General features: G+C 35.8%; 3 protein-coding genes across 5 annotated transcripts in view; 1 reads left to right on the plus strand and 2 right to left on the minus strand.

The window, feature by feature from the left end:
• Positions 1 to 18,896, minus strand: part of sv (paired box protein shaven) — a 178,661-nt gene that overhangs the window by 102,042 nt on the left and 57,723 nt on the right. The gene's annotated exons all lie outside the window — the stretch shown is intronic.
• On the plus strand, positions 2,752 to 8,958 carry Taf3 (TBP-associated factor 3). Of its 2 annotated transcripts, XM_089262796.1 has the most exons (7): positions 2,760 to 3,150; positions 3,219 to 3,791; positions 4,743 to 6,557; positions 6,630 to 7,681; positions 7,783 to 8,200; positions 8,268 to 8,745; positions 8,805 to 8,958. In XM_089262796.1, the coding sequence occupies exons 1-7, from the start codon at positions 2,931 to 2,933 to the stop codon at positions 8,932 to 8,934; spliced, it is 4,686 nt and encodes a 1,561-aa protein (XP_089118922.1). In that variant the 5' UTR covers positions 2,760 to 2,930; the 3' UTR covers positions 8,935 to 8,958. The 2 variants fall into 2 exon arrangements, with proteins under 2 accessions (XP_089118923.1, XP_089118922.1); XM_089262797.1 differs by lacking the exon at positions 8,805 to 8,958 and having other exon boundaries at positions 2,752 to 3,150; positions 8,254 to 8,386.
• CaMKI (Calcium/calmodulin-dependent protein kinase I) lies at positions 11,323 to 15,417 on the minus strand. 2 transcript variants are annotated; one of them, XM_030389342.2, is made up of 10 exons: positions 15,153 to 15,417; positions 14,167 to 14,292; positions 13,971 to 14,105; positions 13,243 to 13,287; positions 12,935 to 13,009; positions 12,707 to 12,845; positions 12,363 to 12,627; positions 11,950 to 12,076; positions 11,798 to 11,885; positions 11,323 to 11,713 (listed from the first exon to the last, which is right to left on the minus strand). In XM_030389342.2, the coding sequence occupies exons 2-10, from the start codon at positions 14,280 to 14,282 to the stop codon at positions 11,399 to 11,401; spliced, it is 1,305 nt and encodes a 434-aa protein (XP_030245202.1). In that variant the 5' UTR covers positions 14,283 to 14,292; positions 15,153 to 15,417; the 3' UTR covers positions 11,323 to 11,398. The 2 variants fall into 2 exon arrangements, with proteins under 2 accessions (XP_030245202.1, XP_030245204.1); XM_030389344.2 differs by lacking the exons at positions 13,243 to 13,287; positions 15,153 to 15,417.

Below are 18,896 nucleotides of genomic sequence, written 5' to 3' on the forward strand. Positions count from 1 at the left end.
TCGGAGATATACAAGAAAATGTGTTCCAAATTCCAAGTCTCTAGCTTCAATAGCGCCGAAAAAATTGCGTTCATACGGACAAACGGGCGGGCATTGCACAAAACCAATATACTAATAATTCACTTTCGTGAATGCGTATATAAATTGTATGTCTATAAAATATATATGAATAATCGACTGAACATGAATATACCCTTTGTGAGATCTCCCAAGCCTGAATAATAATTTGTAATGCCTATAACCGCTCTATGCACACTGTTAAGAGAATAAGAGCCATACGAGCCCCAAGCATTAATAATTCGTTCAGCATGTTTTTTTGCAGTGCGTAATGTTCAACACCATATATTATCAATATGTACTATTAAAGATAGCACATACTTATGTATTTATATTCTCTTAACAATGAGAAAAGAATATTTTGTTCTATTTCCAACAACAACAAGTAAGAAGACTCTATACGAGACTGCTCGACTAGGAGATACCCCGAACCCATAAAAATTGAAATTCGCTCGCGACGATCCCAGCTGTTTCCTTTTAAGTGAAGGGTATACCGATATCTTAAAATCGTTTGCCATGCTCATATGAAGTCTTAGCGTTTTCATGATTATGTCTACGAGGGGTATGAACGCGTTGAAGCACACACAGACACAATGTCAGTCTCTCGCTTAATGTATGAGTATTTGTTTACCTGAGTACGCATTGGTCATTGAATATACCCTAAGCCCATTGAAAATGGGTGTAATGGTTTTGTTAAAATGTATGTAAAAGGCAGAAGGAGCCGTGGCAGAACATACAAAGTATATATTTTCTTGATTAGGGCGTATATATAGCGCGCAAATCGAATTTATCACCGAAAATTGATAACTCATCCCGTTATTTTGTTATCGATTAAAACATTCTCTAAAATCAGTTATAAAATTATGTATCCTACATCTTTAAAGCAAGAGTCTCCAAATTTTAAATATATATTATTATTACAATTTCGATTCTATATCCACGCCCTCACCCCTATGTTTGTAAAATGCGTATTTCAAGTACTAGAGAGTTGTGCTTTCATGAAGAAATTAAATTATTCAACAAATAAATTCTCATAATATTGCCAACACTGCGTGTGCGTGTGTGTGTGTGTGTGTGTGTGTGTGTGTTTTTATATTCGTTTTTTTTGTTTTTGTTTTTTGTCAATTTTTACCAAATTTGTATAAAGTTTTGATCATTTTTCCGCAAATCTAGCAATTGCTTAGGAGATTCTGGCAGCAGTGGACGATAAAGAGAGAGCATAAAGGGAGGGAGAGAGAGTTTGGGAAAAAGAGCGCATATCCGCACTTCACGTGCGAATCTGTTCATTTCGTGTCAACACTTGCAGCGCAGTGACTCTGTCGTGCCTTATGTTCACTGCTCCAGCGGCTCGAGTCGAGCCTCAAGAGACAGTCCGTAAGACCGACCAAATGCAATTGCTGGGCCTTAAAATTACTACAAGCAGCAAGAGTAACGCACGCAGGTCACAAATGCTCATACATGTAGCAAAGGACTACAAGTGTGTGTATACATGCCTGTCGCGAGATCATATTCTTTCTGCGCCTCGACGCATTCATACCCTTCCCATAAATATACATACATATATCGAAACACAAACATTTTGTTTGCATGAATGTCGCAAACGATTTTAAGATTTCGGTATACTCTTCACTCAAAAGAAGAGAGCTGGGACCGTCGCGAAGAAATTCAATTTTTGTGCGCTAAAACGAAAAGCGCATACATGACCATTTCGTTTGCGTGCTTAGAGCGCACTGATTTCGTCGTGCTATCTTTCATTACCCGAGCCAGCCAATACCAAACCGAGCGAATACGAAGTTGGCCGGGCCCTGCTAGACAGATGTTGCGGCGTGGAAAAACGTTGCTCTACATGTCTAGTCTATGTGTTGTCTGGTCAGTGTCAGTGCTCTAGCTTTGAAGATGTACGAGATATAATTTTATAATCGAGTTTCGATAAGGGTTTATCGATAAAAAATAACGGGGTGAGCTATCGATTTTTAGTGATAAACTCGATATGCTCGCGCTATGTACGGACATTAAAAAAAAAAAATTTGAAGTCTCTAGCTTTTATATCTTCTGAAATCGACGCGTTCAAACATACGGACTGACATGCAGACGGACAGACGGACGGACGGACAGGGCTAAATCGACTCAGCTCGTCGCCCTGATCAAGAATATATACTTTGTGGCGTCTGCCACGCCTCCTTCTGCCTGTTGCATACATTTTAACAAAACCAATATACTCTGATTTCCCATTTTCAAGGAGATTAGGGTATAAAAATATATATGCCATATATAAAAAACAAAATTTAAATTCAACATTATTTAACACAAGTTAAAATAATAATTCGCGTTTATAGCAGTATTTTGCATAGGACCTAGGAGAGATATCTTATACTTTCATAAAAGTCTTATACATTACACTAAAATTAAACAGAATTACATATTATTTTAGGGGCAACAGAAGATGCCATTATTGCAATTATAAATATATTCAGGTACTTTCAAACCTTCCCAAAAATCACTAATAAAACATCGATGTTCGATGCATCTATGATTTCTTACATCACTAGTGGCAGTCGATAGTCGATAGTCTACATCTAATACATATCGGTTACAGTCCTGTTCTTGTAATCGTGTCGCGTATTTATTATCGCCACTAACCAGACAGTGTTATCGCTGATCTCTAAATTATATACATTTTAAATTGAAGCAACGAAGCTCACGTCCGTCTGAAATAGAAAGTTCGTAGGGAAAATATTGTAAAGTCACTTCCTTGTCTGCCATCCGTAAAACAAGGCGTTGTAAATTATGAAATTCTATGTAACTAAAACAAATCGGGGTGTCAATACAATTTTTTCCTTGCGTGTTGCTCAACACTAGAAGACTACCAATATATGCAAAGAAATAAAACAAAATTATTTCCGAAAAAACGTCAGCCCACAAAGACAATGACTGAAAAATATACTTCTGAGTTATTGGGTGTTGTTATAGCCCAAATAGCGCAAACTATTGGATATAGTAGAACCCAGAGTGCGCCGCTAGAACTTCTAGAGGACATTTTACTACGTTTTATCCAAGAACTTGCACGGGACCTACACAGCCAAGCCGAGCATGGTAATTACCTTGTTTATAAATATTTAGATTCGTATATACAGGCAGATATGTAAATATATATATTATAGCAAATCGCATTGAGCCAAATTTGAAGGATGCAGTGCTGAGCCTAAGAAATGTTAACATTAACGTACCCGAACTACTAGATTATATTGGAAATGTGGAGCCAATGCCATTCGTTCGCGATATACCAGCATTTCCAGTAAAGCGATATTCAAACATGAACTTCCTAAAACCCGGCAGTGCAGAGACTCTTACGAGACCCGTTCACATATTTGAATACCTACCACCGATGTTGCCCACAGAACCAACGCCAACAATCTCCTGTTCCAACTCTTCCTCCTCAATCAGCTGGCCAGAGAAGTCGGAAAGCGAACAGCTTCAACTATGTAAATTAGAATCAAATAGAGAGCTTACAACAACAAAGCTAATTCAAGCTGTAATAAACGACTTTCCTTCTGCGGCAGCTGTCGTCGGTGGTATATCGAAGTTGTCCAGTCTAAAATCATCCTCTACTGACAACTTGGATCATGATGGTCATGCAATACGAGAAATCAGTAGCGTCGTTATGACGACGGGAGGGTTCATATCGCCGGCGATTGAGGGAAAATTACCAGAAGCTTACGTACCAGACATTATTGGTGAGTACACAGACAATTGTAAACAACATCAATAACAAGTATGAAGGCTCTAGTCGAAACTGCTCGACCAGGAGATACCCTGAACCCTCCAAGCTGATGTTATAATCATTCTGAACTTATTTTATGCACACATACATACACATGCATCCAAACGCACGCATAAGCCTGCGCTCTGCTATCTGTGCAGTAAGCAGCGATTGCGCTTAGCCAGCGCTGCAGTGTGGCCAATAGTATGAGAATTTATTAGTTGAATAATTTAATTTCTAGACGTACAATCTTAATGAAACTTTCAGAACGTAATCATAATGTTCAGATGTATGTACATTCCAAAGCACAAGTCTCTAGTACTTGAAATACGTTTTTTACAAATTGGCGGCGAAGGGGGCGTGGTATCCAAAATCTGTTGATTACAAAATGTTTGTAATTATAATATGTATATACACAATAAATCTGAAGACTCCACGTCTATTAGTATTCCAATGAGGCACAAAAAAACAAAATCTATTTTTCGATTATTCTCGATAAAAAAAGTTATCGGATGAGTTATCGAAAAAATAAAGCGAACTCGTACTGCGTATGGTATACACGAGTATACATACATATATACTTTATACTCTCTAGCTCGTAAATCTTCTGAGATCTCGGCGTTCATACGGACAGACGGACAGGGCTATATCGACTCAGCTCGTCGTGCTGATCAAGAATATATATACTTTATGGGGTCTGCGATGATTCCTTCTGCCTGTTACATACTTTTTCACAAAAACATTATACCCTGATTTCCCATTTTCAATGGGTTCAGGGTATAAAAATAGCTTAGTTTTTTTCATAAATGGTAGTAGAACTGTTTTGGTCTCATTTTTTAGCTTTTAAGCATTATATATATATATATATATATATATATAACTTCAATTTATGATAATACTAAAAGATATGCATATTTGTTTTTAGAAAAATTCAAAGGACTCGATGCACCTTCCATTCCGCATGTGCCTAAATTGGAAATACAAAAAGATACCACAAATGATGTTGTTGACATACCAAAAATAAAAAAATTTGATTCTCTAGAACGTTTGCCAGATATTGCAACGGTAGAGCAAAAGCCTCCATGCTGTGATCCGACTACATCGAATGAAATTAATAGATGTAATGAGGAAGCAAACTCTGCTGCGTCAGAAACGGCAGCATTTGCAACACTAACACCGAACTCAAAACACAAGAAGAGCAAAAAGAAAAATATAACTACGGGTCAGAAGACAAATGATTTAAGTGCTGTCAAAGCTGTGGATAAGGCTCGGCGAAAAGCTTTGAAAATTTATCAAAAGTTGTCAAAGAATCAAATTGAAAGTGGAAGCAGCTGTAGCGGCAGCAATGGGATCGACCTGAAAAAAATGAAAATATTAAATCGTGGCATATTATCCGATTTGCCAGATGGTTCAACAGAGCGAACACAATTTGAGAAATTGATAAAAAAACAAACAAAACTAAAACAAAAGCAACTAAAATACCAAAAGCAACAGCAACTTCAGCTGCAGCAGCAGCCGCCAGGTCAATTTCAGTCAGCTTCCAAGTTCAGTATAGGTACAATCAACACTATGCCAGTGAATCCATTCAGTAGCGCAAATCCCGTACCACTTGAGCAGCCCGTGAATGAAGTTGGACTTGTTCCTCCTGCTGTCATACAGATTGAAGACAAAGAAGCATACAACATAGCCCCAGCGCCCAACATAGCAATTGAATTGATTGACGAAATAAAACTAGCTAACGAACCAGATCGAAATAAATTGAATATTTTTAAGAAAATCTCCAAGCAAAAGGTTAGCAAATTGAATGTTTCTTCGAGCCCATATGAAAATGCCAACAATGTAGCATCGCCGTTAATCAATTTGCCATCTGGTACAACTATAACACCAGCACCGCCAGCCCCAAGTGCTAATGAGAATATAACTAATACCAATTTAAATTTGTCCTTGGGTAATTTGGCAACATACGATTATTTAAACACTTATCCGCAATCGCCTTCATCTGCAACCAATTTACTGAATAATGATTTGAATAAACCAAAAAAACGTGGCCGTAAACCAGGTGGCAAAAATCAATGCAGGCCTCAAGCATCCTCATTAACTAACATATTGCCCATACCTTCGTCCATACAAATACAAAAGAAAACAAAAGCTACAAAGCTGAATCCAGTTTGTACATATCAAGACAGTACTACAGTGATGCCAACTTTACCCACTACTGTCCCCATACCCTTAACATTTGCTATGCCTGTGATGGAGCCCCTGAATCTAAGTCATGTCGATCAATTGAAAAGTAATATCAGTCTAAATTTTTCGGACAATCAGGGTGAAAAGAAGGTCGAAAAACCAAAAGAAAAAAAGGAGAAAAAAAAATCGAAAATAAAATATCAGGACAGCAATATTGACAATGCGCGAGAAATGGATAAAAAGATTTGTTTAATGGATTCAGAGATGAAAATGTCGAAGGCTTCAACGCTTGTCATAGGGGCTGACTCGGATACAAAACTAGTTGGAAGTCTTGGCTTTGAAACTGGCTCTGGACCAAGGACAATCTCAAACAATGAACGAAATATAATGCCGATGCTGCCCTTATTGCACTTTCCTCCACGACCTGGCCTAATACCAACGGGTCCAGGTTTATTTTCGCCGAATTTAACTGGTTTTAACAAGTCGGTTGTCTGCGGCACGGCCTCCAATTTAATTATGTCACATTCGTTTATGAACTTCTCAGCTACAGCTCCGGGTAAGCATAAACCACACTTAGGGTGCATACTTGGGGTTTAGGTCAAGAAATGTTCTTATTTTCAATTCACAGATAATAAAGCAGCAGCTCTGAGTGGGCTCATGCCGCTGTCAGACATTCATATGGAACGCAGCTATTGCAATGTTGCGCCGCTGGTGCCAGACTCTATGAAAATTCCAACTGGACCAGTTGAAGGCGTTAAACTAAAGTCACCCCATCAAATGCTAACTAACGAGTGCGCTGATGCAGAAGTAACTCATAGATCAACTGTCGTTCAGGCTGTCAACGAAGACTTCACTAACACTAGAAAGGCACAAGTCAAATTATTGCCAGCTGCAACAGGCAACGTCGGTGATCCCATTGAGGTGTCCGACTCGGACTCAAACGACGGCGAATCCAAGGCAAATAACAGTCTATCACCTAGTCAAAAAACAAACTTAAAGCAACCGTCGAGTCTTATGAATCCAGTTATTGAAACCTGTCAACTATATGCGATCAATTCCAGTCCCTTGCTACAACCAAAATGCAATAGGAAACCTCATTCGGGAACTTTAAAAATACGTCAAACTGATGAGAACAAATTGCCTGTTGCGCCACCGTCATCACAACCAACGACAGCAACAACCACAACGACAACAGCAGCAGCAACAAAACAAGCAACGACAACACCATTCAAGATCCACTTCATGGGTAGCGATAAATTTAGTCTTGCTGGTGGCGCAGATCTAATACCCCTGTCTCGGATTGACAGTGGTTTGGCATATTCGTCCTTGACAGTGCCATCCACAAGTCTAGCAGTTGGCGCCACTTCTGGTGCACCAACAGCCACATCCGCTGATGCAACAATGCCAACAACAGCTGCAGCACCCGATCCACATTTCCTTGGAGCTCTTGGATATGACGATTTAACGATTACCCCAACCAATATGACAATCAGTGAACTGAAAATTCGGAAGTTGCATAAAAAGTTTAAAAAGCCGAAAGAGGGAAAGATAAAAAAAAAGAAAGACAAAAAGGAAAAAATCCGCAACAAATGTAAGGCGGATGATATGGATGTATTATCTAATGAAAAGATAAAAAGCGAAGAGAAAAAATTAAGAAAGGATAAGAAACGAAAAAAACAAGTAAGCTTTCCAATTATTTTATATTTATCAAAAATGAATATATAAATTTTGTATATATATTTTTATACTATATACATACATATATATAAATTGTATTACAGTTGCCAACGGATAGATTGCAAATAATAAAAGAGATCCGCGAAGCACGAGAAGGAAGCAGTGACATACAATTAAAAAATAGTACTGCAGGTGCCATGGGTCATGCAGTAATTGGAGGAGACGTCGAGACTTTAGCACCATCGACATTTGGTCACTCAATACCGATGATCCCAAATTCGATAGCGTCACCCAACTTAGACCTTTCACCTAACCACATACCAAGGTTAACACTGAAGCTTAGTGGAAGATCATCACCCTCACAACCCACAGTCGAAGGAATGGATTATGAGCATGATGCGGTAGTAACTAATACGATAGCACACCCTCCTCAGACGGCAATCACATTGGCTAAAAGGGAGCATTCGCCAGAATTGGCTAGATTCTCGCCACTTGTAACCCGTGCTCCGAAGCCAAAGCAATGTAGGCAATAGAATTGTAAAATTAAATACTTATATGAAGTGTAATTCAATAAGTGATCTTGTTTTAGGCGAAACCCAACATTTGAATTTACCTACGGCCCCGTCTGCTTCTGTTTCCTCGGTTAGTACCAAAACCCAGGCTATTTCACCCATGATGTCAGCGGCGATGCCACTAATAAGTACCCAGTCGCCAGCTCTATCTGCTGTAACTGGAACCACAGCAAACAATTGGACTTCAAATGCAGCCACATCAACAATATCGGCTAGTTCAGTTCTATTACCCCAACAATTAATGCAGCCAACATCATCGTTATCATTGTCATTGTCGCCTATAAAACAGAGCTCAAGACCTAGTGCTGCATTGAATGCAACGAAAGTATCTGACGGCACGCCCACTCCAACAACAACACAGAGTGCAGAGCTAAGTCGTCCCTCGTCTTATGTTGATGCTGATGGCTATCGCATCTGGATTTGTCCGGCATGTGGAAAAGTTGATGATGGCTCAGCCATGATTGGTTGCGATGGATGTGATGCATGGTATCATTGGTGAGTCCGTGTACTTAAAAATATGTTTTTTACATAATTATCATGTTTGAGCATTATAGGACATGCGTGGGCATACTTGTGGCTCCAAACGATAATGAAGATTGGTTTTGTCGTGTTTGCGTATCTAAGAAAAAAGTGAGTGGCTCCGAAAAAAAGAAGAAGCGAAACAAAAAAAAATTAAGTTCTTAAGAAGCATCAAGAGGAGATTTACAACTGATCAAATTTGAGCTAGATTTAATAAATTTCATCTATGTATGTGTAAATCCAATTGTAATTTTCAGCTTTAACTATTAGTTAATAAAAAAAAAGACGTAAGTAACAAAAAGGCTCCTCCAAGCTGATATTCTAATCATACTGCACATATTTTATGCTCATAATGTTCAAATGCATGCATATTTCTAAGCACAAGCCACTAGTACTTGAAATACGTTTTATAAACATTGTGTGCGAAGCGGGCATGGTATCCTAAATCTGTAAGTCTCCCGGTTTAAAAGTGTTCAAATTAGGCTGAAAACACTTGTTCTCGTTATTCTCGATGGGTTCATGGTATAAAAAAGGACCTTAGGAGTATTCTATCTAAATTCACCAAGAACTCTTTGAAGATTTCAATTTGAATCAATCCAGGAATATGATATATGTAAGTTAAGCTCTTCCACACTAGAGCACTAGTGATTGGGGACTGTGTTGGGTTCTTGTGAATATAAACAACTTTGTGTTCAATGAAATAATATATTTTATATAATTTAGTAACAAAAGATCTAAACTCTCTCTAGTCCGAATATAAACTGATCCCAATTCAGTTCTACTGATTGGGTTCTCCCCTTGAATGTGTGACTGGATTCTCCAGCCTCCTTAGATTGTCGATAGTCTTAACTCTTCCCCATTTAAATATTAGTGTCCCGCAGATCAGGGTGCATATGTCCATTTTAATGATATTCATCCAATATAAATTTTCCAATATAATGATATTTATCCAATATAAGTTTACTATCCATAGTCAAGTCCATAAATTAGCATAAAGAGGGCCATCGATATCCACCTTCAAGTTAATTCAAGCATTCATAGTTCCATACATTTAGTATTCATTTGTGATTATGACGATACATCCTACATTGTAAGCGCATTTATTTCATTCCCTCTGGCATCTCGGAAATCCCTATTAGCATGAATGTTCGAAACTAGGAAGGATATACCAAGAGGATTATTATAATATAATTAAATGAGCTTTTTCCCCTTTTTTTCTATTTTCTTAAGTGTGATTTATGAAAAAAATTTTCAGTTTTTGTTTTGATTGTCACATTGCGATTTTTAAAAAAATCTATTTTTTCATTGAATTACTAATTGTATTGATAGTAATACTATGTGTATTACTAAGTGTTTTATTGCGTTGTCTGATATAGAATTACTTTAATTACCAATTACTAGGTGTGTTATCTTTTGTTACCAAACCGGCAAATAGTTATTATTTTATATAGATTGGAAAGCCCTCAGGATCCTTTTTGGTGTAAGACCTGCTTAGGTGAGGGTGGTTCCATAATCATCTGGGCTCTCTCTTGCTTTCGTTTATCTCCGTGAAGAATGTGGGTCCCTGCTCGGGTGCCAGTTAAGCTCTCCCACACTAGAGCACTAGTGATCGGGGCCGCTGTGTTGGGTTCTTGTGAATATAAACAATTTTGTGTTCAATGAAATAATATATTTATATAATTTAGTAACAAAAGATCTAAACTCTCTCTAGTCCGAATATAAACGGACCCTAAATCAGTTCTACTGATTGGGTTCTCCCCTTGAATGTGTGACTGGACTCTCCAGCCTCCTTAGATTGTCGATAGTCTTAACTTATATAATATATGATCTAGTCTCTACTGCTTGATGTCACGACTTATTTACACCATAGGAAAATGCAAAGTCAATTTAAGGGCTCCAGTTGTGTAGAGTACAGTTCTATAGAATTTTTGCAATAATAATGTATATAGTGTATATAACATATATTTTTGGATAAAATAATTTTCAGTCCAGCGACTTATGTATATACATATACTTCATATTTCTCAATCGCTGGCAACGGTATATAATTTTAGTTGAATATCTGAAAAACTGTTGAAGTAATGGAAGTAACGATATAGTAGAAATTGAAAAAGATTTCACAAACTGTAGACATATTTAATTGTGTAAAAAAATTATACGAATTTAATTTGGGCTCAAATGAATGAAAGTATATTAGTTTACGTTTAGATTTAATTGCATTTTGCCGATCATTAGACAATACGAATATTTCACTTGGAATAAGTGCGAAAAGCTTGCGGAAATATAATTATTTAAGCAATCATATTTAATTTTAATAAATATACATATGTTGTAAATTATTTAAAGTTCATATAACTACAGAAACCAATTTACAAAATAATTCATTATTATTTTTGTTTTTCAAATAACAACATATATATTATATATTTATATATGTGCAGTTATAGCTTGATTGGCTTTAAACTGTTTAAATATGAGCGTCGCGTATATATAGAGATATTGATATATTATCTACGTTTAATTTTGCAAAATGTATACCAAATATACTATAGATACGCCAGGCTCATCACACATATTCAATATAGCATTCATTTTGTGCTTATAGAGTAAATACGCGTGCTTAAACATGTTAGTTTGCTTTGCCGCTGAAACTGCAATTTGGCGAGATTCTTTGGTGATTCTTAATATCTGTGTGCGGGGATTCATTTAAAGACGACGCGCTCGTTGTTGAGGATGATTGTTTGATAGCTCCAACATTTGCTTCGCCTTCAGATTCTTTAACACAGTTTCGCCCATTTCCATTGTCAGTTGCAGTTGGAGGCGTAGTTGCAGTTGTTGATGTTGATCTATTAAGAGAGGAATGTCCATCCGCTAATCCGCTGCTATTGCTACTAAGCGCCATTCGCTGCATTTGTCGTATGACCGTTGCAGCATAATATGCTTGCTGTATAAGTAGCACAAGACGCAAGTATGAGACATATATATTATATAGAGACATATATTATATAGGGAGAATAGTTCGGCTTACTTTCCATCGGCTCTTGGCAAAGTTTTTCTTCAGCTGCTCCGATACAGTGCCATGAATATTCTTGCTGCTAGCCTCATTACCAGATATCCTAGAGGTGAATATTATTCAATATTATTAATACGAAATTCAAAATTGATTCTTGTTGAACTCACCATGGATGTCCCAAAGCTTGCTTGCAAGTATATCGCTTTTCTACACTGACACACATTAAGTTTTTAATAAAGTGCTTGGCTGACTCGCTTATTTCGTCCCAATATGGCGAATCGAATTCAAATTCGCCTTGAAAACAATATATTCTTATAAGTAAAATATATTTTTAGAAATACCAATTATGTAGGCAGAACTTTTTGATCAAATCCTTGAAAATTTAGTAAATTATCGATGCTTAAACAGTGGATCTAGGATTCAATACGCTGTCATGCCCATTTGTAATCGATTCAGAATTATTGAGCTCGATATAAATTTTAAATTGTAGCATGGTGTTTCACTGAGTTTCGTTAACCTTTGTAATTCCCAATTTTCATGTCGCGTCGCTCGAAAAAGTGAAATACATAATTAAACATACCTTTAAGAATTTGTGCAAATAAATTGGCATCGTTTTCATCATAAAAGGGAGGATATCCGCAAAGTAGTATATAAGATATAACTCCTATGCTCCATACATCAACGGCTTTGCCATAAGGTTTTTGGGCGAGCACCTCTGGTGCCACATAGCCAGGAGTTCCGCAAGCAGTTGCCATAATTCCCGAATCCTCCATTTTCGATAAACCAAAATCACTTATCATTATTTTACTATCATCTTCTGGACTGTAGTAAAGTAAGTTTTCGGGCTGCGCAGCAAAAATATGTAATATATATGTATATATATTCAAATAAAAGTAGTTATACATATATCTTATTATACCTTACCTTAAGATCTCTGTGTACTACGCCCTGTTCATGCATATAGTCTACAGCCTCTAAGATTTGTCTAATTAAGTGAGATGCATCCTTCTCCGTATATGAGCCCTTCTCTACGATACGATCGAACAATTCTCCACCTGTTACCCTATAGAAATCGTATTTTGTATATATCTTTATATATTCATATATATATATATATATATATATAGAATTTTTGAAGTTCAATATGCATACAATTCCATGACCAGATACACCTTAGCCTTGTCTTCATATGTCTCAAGTAGTTGCACTATGTTCGGGTGGGTCAGTCTGTAAATAGAACAAACCAAATGAAATAGTAAAATATATAAATAAATTATAAAATATAATATATTAAAATTGAAATATTCATTGAAGATATTTGATTTTAGAGCCCTACTTCTAGTAAAATTATGAGGAATTTCGGACGAAATCTATCTAACTTAAGATGTAGTTATATCTCTTATTTGACTTAAAGACGGGATATTTTTGACTGTTTTTTTGAAATTGGGATCAAAACTCACCGCGTTCCATTCGGAATGTTGCCATCAAAATGGTTTGCACTAAACCTACATAGAAAGAAAGCAGATTAAATGAAGAAGAAAAATTTACAAATTAAAATAATGAGAACATAAAATGAAAAAGAAACACAAACACAGTACGAATTTTGAACTCAAATCGAGACTTAACGCAGCTCAAGATTAGTTAAGAAAACTATCTATTCAATCATAAGTGTATATAAAAATAAATGTAGAAGGGCTACTTATCATGCAAACATAATAAACAATGTAATACATATATGTACAAATATCACAGAAATAGAAAGCTTTTAAAGCCTGCATATATTGCCGTACTCGTTTGCAGCTCGCTTTTGTATTTTTAATGTGTGTGTATGCAAATTGTTAACAGAGAGGATTTTAAGTGTATAAGATTTATAAACATCCTTCAATATATGTGGTCGGTCTTCATTGAATACAGATTTTTTTTCCTTTCCTTTCCCCTGTTCGTATCTTTTTACTTCGATCTTTCTTTCTGCTCCTTTGATATCCAAGCCCGTTCCCATTTCCCCTTTCTTCCTCATTTATTTTGTATCCTTCTTTTTCTGCTTCTTTTTACTCTGATATTCTGCTTCCCTGTCTCTATTCCTTTTTACCTTTTTCTCCTATTGACAATCCGATCATAAATGCTAAGGAGTATTATGCAGTCGATTGTGTCCGACAGCAACGCTTAAGCTTGCTTAAGTTACACATACCTTCGCAGAACACGTATTTCATTTTCCAAAGATTCTTCTTTTCCTTTCAATGCCTTTTTATCAATGATTTTAACTGCAAAGTGATCGCCCGGCGTATCTTTGCTTTCTGCTAAGCGTACTTCGGAAAATGCGCCGCTGTAGTTTGTTTAGTAAAATTTGTTAGGTATGTAAGGACATTAAAAGATTATTTACTTACGTTCCGAGTAGACCATGAAGATTATATTTTTCTTCAATTGAGACCTGTTTGTTTAGCTCCTTCGCGTCCTTCGACTTGGGCCTTTTGCCAGAATCTTTTTTGCCAAACAGTGGCATCACTTCAAATCTTTGTATTAATCAATTTATCAAGAAAATTTAGCATCGATATCTTTCAAACTAATTTTGCTTTCGGTTGAGCGAATTTCCAGATGTTTAAAAAGAATATTTTCCAACTATACATATACATATATAATACTGCTAATGATATAATTTCAGCAAAAATTTGTTTGTTTATTTATATATAAATGTTTGTACAGACGTAGGTACGCACATGTAGAGTCAATAAAGAAACATGCAATTATTTTGAGCAGTCAAAGGTTACTTCCAAACTGATTAGGTTTTAAAAATATTATTTACATTATTTAATACGCACACAATTACATAGGCAAATGTATGCACACATATGTATGTACATGTATACCTAAATCTAATACGGAATTTATGGATTTTTCTACAAATATTTAGATTAGCATGAGAAGTTTGTAGATCTCGAAAAATCTAATTCATATACATACATACGCATACATATGTATGTACATTCATCACATCCACATAGGCATTTACATATGTACATATATGCAGTCTAGTTTCTGTTTACATTTTTTTTGTTTAAATTAAACCATATATGTATAAAGCCAGCAGTGGTGTTATAGCCAATATGTACATATGTATGTATGTGTAGTATGTTGGGCCGCCCTGTGTAATCATTTTATCATATCATTCGGAGATACGCACGTACATACATACATACATGTCTGTACATATGTACATATGTATTCAAAAAATTTTCATTACCATAATCTGTTAGTAAGTATATAGAAATCGACTTACTATATTTATATTAATAAATTGTTTGCAATTAACGTTTTAGAAGTGATATACACATATTGTTATATGATTATAGTAATAAATTTCTAGTTGACTTACATTTTAAATCACGGCTTAAATTTATATGTATGAATTTGATATACCACAATATTTCATTTATTTTGCATAATGCAACGTTTCAAATACAAATAAATTACACTTTCAAAATTTATTACTATTAAAGAAGTAAGGTGTTTGCAAAAATAATGTAATATGAATTATATTGATTTTTCAAGTCTGCAGATCTTGTTCTGTATATTTACAAAATATCGCTTGGTCACACTATCATCGCGCAGCTTAGAATCGGAGACTAAACTTTTTCAAATCGGATAGAACTGTAAATTTGGTATTTTACCTTACAATATTTTAATAAAAAATAATTTAGACAGCTCGTTAAAGCTCATGCAAAAGAAATGCGTACTTTGATATGGAAGCCAGATAATGCATTTTTGTTATCGAGCAGCGATTAATGTATTTTTATATCTAATGAAAAGACCGCCAATAATTCAATCACTAACCATAGAATACATAGACCGTACTAGTAGTGTAAAGCTTTTTGCCCACTTTCTTTCGAGCATTAGCACCCCACCAGTGCTGTCCTAATTTTTCGAATAAGAGCCAGCTTGACAAAAAAACGAAGCTAAAAAGAGCTAAATTTAAAAAAAAAAATTAAGCCAAAATTAAAGTTGGAACTAAAACCATTATATTCTTAGTTAAATTCATTTATTATTATATAATATATTTTCATAATTTAGACATTGTTAAATTTTATTATAAGCAGTTTGACGGCCTAAGCTTTTAGCGAACCAATTATATTCCCATATATGAGATATTCCAGCCCCAGAAACAGGTCCCTATACTAAATTTAAGGTCTCTAGCATCAATAGTGTCCAGAACATAGCAGAATTTGAAAAATCACTATATCTTCAGATGCGATTTGCAACGCCCCTGGTGGGCATAGACACATAATTCTTTCATCAATCTTTATAGAATCATAACATTAGCTCGCGTGAATCGGGAAAATTTTAACACTTTATAAGTGTTCCAAGTTTCAAGTCTCTAGCATCAATAGCACCGAAATAAACTGCGTTCATACGGAAAGATGGGCGGACAGCAAGACCGACATTGCACAAAACCAATATACTCATTTTACTTTCGTGAATGAGTATAAATAGAGGGCGTGTAATTTTTATTTATTGAGCTGCTTGGTACATCTCACATCAATTGATTCGTCCAAAATTAAACTTAATTTGGCTAACGAAAATGAGGAGCAAACGCATTTTTATTATGTATGTATGTACATTTAGTACGGTATTGCTAAATTTGTTCGACCAAGACTGCTCAGGGGGTTGGTGGGAGCAATCGACGTGTGCTTTGCCACAAAGAGGCAAATTGCTACCTTTTGCTCTGTGGTTTTCGATGGAGTTGATTGATTGTAAGATAGAAAATAATGTATCGATACTTGTATTCATGATTTTTAGTGTTGATAAAGATAAAATCGAAATAAATCGTGAAAATTAAATAAAGCTAAAATAGAGCTAAAATTATTTTATTAAAGCCAGACATGAAGAACAAAGAATTTTACAGCAGAAAATGTTAAATTTTATACTTTGTATTTGCTCGGCTTGGTCGCTGGAGGCTCTAGCAGTCCCAAAATGTACGTAATGATCTGTGTATGCATAGAGTTCTGCTATTTTGTAAGCTATTTTAAATTTATTTTTGGCTACTTTCAGCTATTTTGTAAAAGCGAGTTTGCTATTTTCATGTTTAAAACGAACATGAATAAAAGCGTTGGGCATCATAAAAATTATGTTTTTTTAGGCGACGAGCATGCACACAGTCCCTCAGTCCCTCGCTAAATGTATAAGCATTTGTGTTCGCAACTCTTTCTGTCTGTTCTAATTCAACATTTGTCGCTAGTCGGTCTTACGGACTAGGCCTAGCAAATGTGGTCCACCAACTTAACATTTTCTGCTGTAAAAACTTTGTTCTACATGTCTAGTCTATGTGTTGTCAGTGAGTAGCAAGCAAAAACGAGCTATTGAACTAAACTGAGCCGTATTGAAGGAACAAGTTCAGTGGCTCAGTTCAGTGAGCCATTCATTTTGGCCCACTCACACATAAGCTACCCAAGTCTACCCTTTATGTTCCGTGTAGACACTGACTGACCAGACAACACATAGATGAGACATGTAGAACAAATTTTTCTACAGCTCGAAATTGTTAAGTTGGTCGACCACTATACTTCGTATTTGCTCGGCTCGGTCGCTGGAGGTTCGAGCAATGAAAATACTGCACGACAAAAACAGTGCGCTGTGAGCGCTAGTGCTGCAAAACCATCGATGGACCGTCCATCGATTTTGTTTGAGTCCGAGGGATTAAAATATCGATAGTATCGATGGTTCCATTGAAAATAGCTCCATCATTCAAAAATAGTTGAAAATTCATAGAAAAAAGAATCAACTATATAAACATTTATACTTAGTAAGCTAAAAACAATTCACGATTTTTCGCCTTAATTCATAAAAATAATATTTGTATTCCAGTTCATCACAAAATAGTCTATCCTGAAACTAAAGTTTGGTTCATAAATATCTTATAACTATAAAATAAAAAGTTCGACTGTAATTAACAAGTCCTAAAATTTAACTTAAAATTAAAAAAACAAAGCTAGACTATCTTTCTAAAACGTCTTGAGCTGAAAACAAATTGAAATTTTTGTTCGCGACGATCCCAGCTCTTTCCTTTTAAGTGAAGGGTATACCGAAATTTGTAAAGCGTTTGCCACGTTCATACAAAATGCTAGCTTTTTCATGATAATATCTAAAAAGGGTATGAAAGCGTTGATGCTCATAATGAAAATGTTTCCGCGATGAGCATGTACACACACACTCTCCCTTGATACATGTACTATGAGCATTTGTATGTCTGTGTGCTCTTGCTTCCTGTAGAAAATTTAGAGCCCAGCATCTGCATTTGGTCGCTCTTGAGAAGTGCTCACATACATACATACAATGTATGTGTATATGTACATTTAATTGTGTGTACGCATGCGATGCGATGGTCACAATTATGGAATATCACTTGTAGAAGAAGCATTTGTATGCCTATGTGCCTTTACATGTGCGTGTGTGTATGTGCATGTGTGTAAGCATAGGACGTGAACATTGGCTGCCTACCTCAACTTAGAGTTGTGTGAACGATTTTGGGCTCGAATTGAAGAGGCGCGCTTATATTTACATATGTAAGTAGCTGATTAACTAAAGTGACAAATGCACTTCCCAATACTTTTTATAAGTTTCTTTTCTTGCATGCTCCTGTATATGCATACATATGAACAGGTAAAAAGGGATCGACAATCGCGTCCCATTTCGTATACTGAGCTACAGTATACTACTGAAGTACTACACTTGTTTAAATTCCTTCTGATAGGCAACTCGCGATCATTGAAATGAAATCAGGTGCTTAAATGTAAGCGCGAGTAGAGCTGGGAAACCATCGATGGACGGCTCCATCGATGGTTTTACCATCGATGGAAAAAATAATCGATTATATCGATGGTTCCATCGAAAAAAAACTTTTTTTGTATAAAAGTCGTACTTTTCATAATAGAAATAAATGTAAATAATGCACTTGTAATTTAATACTTTTCCTTGCACATATTTACAGAATAAGAATAAGGAGTATAGACAAATATAGAGAAAATATAAAAGTTTAATTCATTAAATTTTCATTTCAAAAACATAACACAAATTCAACATAACGGTTTTAAAGATAACTTAAATATAAAAGAGATCCATTTTC

Source organism: Drosophila navojoa, chromosome 6 (assembly GCF_054131105.1).
Source record: "Drosophila navojoa isolate 15081-1374.11 chromosome 6, UAZ_NAV_1.0, whole genome shotgun sequence".
NCBI classification, from domain to species: Eukaryota; Metazoa; Arthropoda; class Insecta; order Diptera; family Drosophilidae; genus Drosophila; species Drosophila navojoa.

Coding starts and splice junctions, on each gene's coding strand:
- CaMKI (XM_030389342.2), bottom strand. CDS start 14,282: ATGCCACTGTTTGGCAAAAAAGATTCTGGCAAAAGGCCCAAGTCGAAG. Junction 12,846..12,934: donor GTGTATCTGGTCATGGAATT/GTATGCATATTG, acceptor CGATTTCTATAG/GGTAACAGGTGGAGAATTGT. Junction 11,886..11,949: donor CAAGCTTTGGGACATCCATG/GTGAGTTCAACA, acceptor ATTCACCTCTAG/GATATCTGGTAATGAGGCTA.
- Taf3 (XM_089262796.1), top strand. CDS start 2,931: ATGCAAAGAAATAAAACAAAATTATTTCCGAAAAAACGTCAGCCCACA. Junction 6,558..6,629: donor CTTCTCAGCTACAGCTCCGG/GTAAGCATAAAC, acceptor TTCAATTCACAG/ATAATAAAGCAGCAGCTCTG. Junction 8,746..8,804: donor TGTGATGCATGGTATCATTG/GTGAGTCCGTGT, acceptor TGAGCATTATAG/GACATGCGTGGGCATACTTG.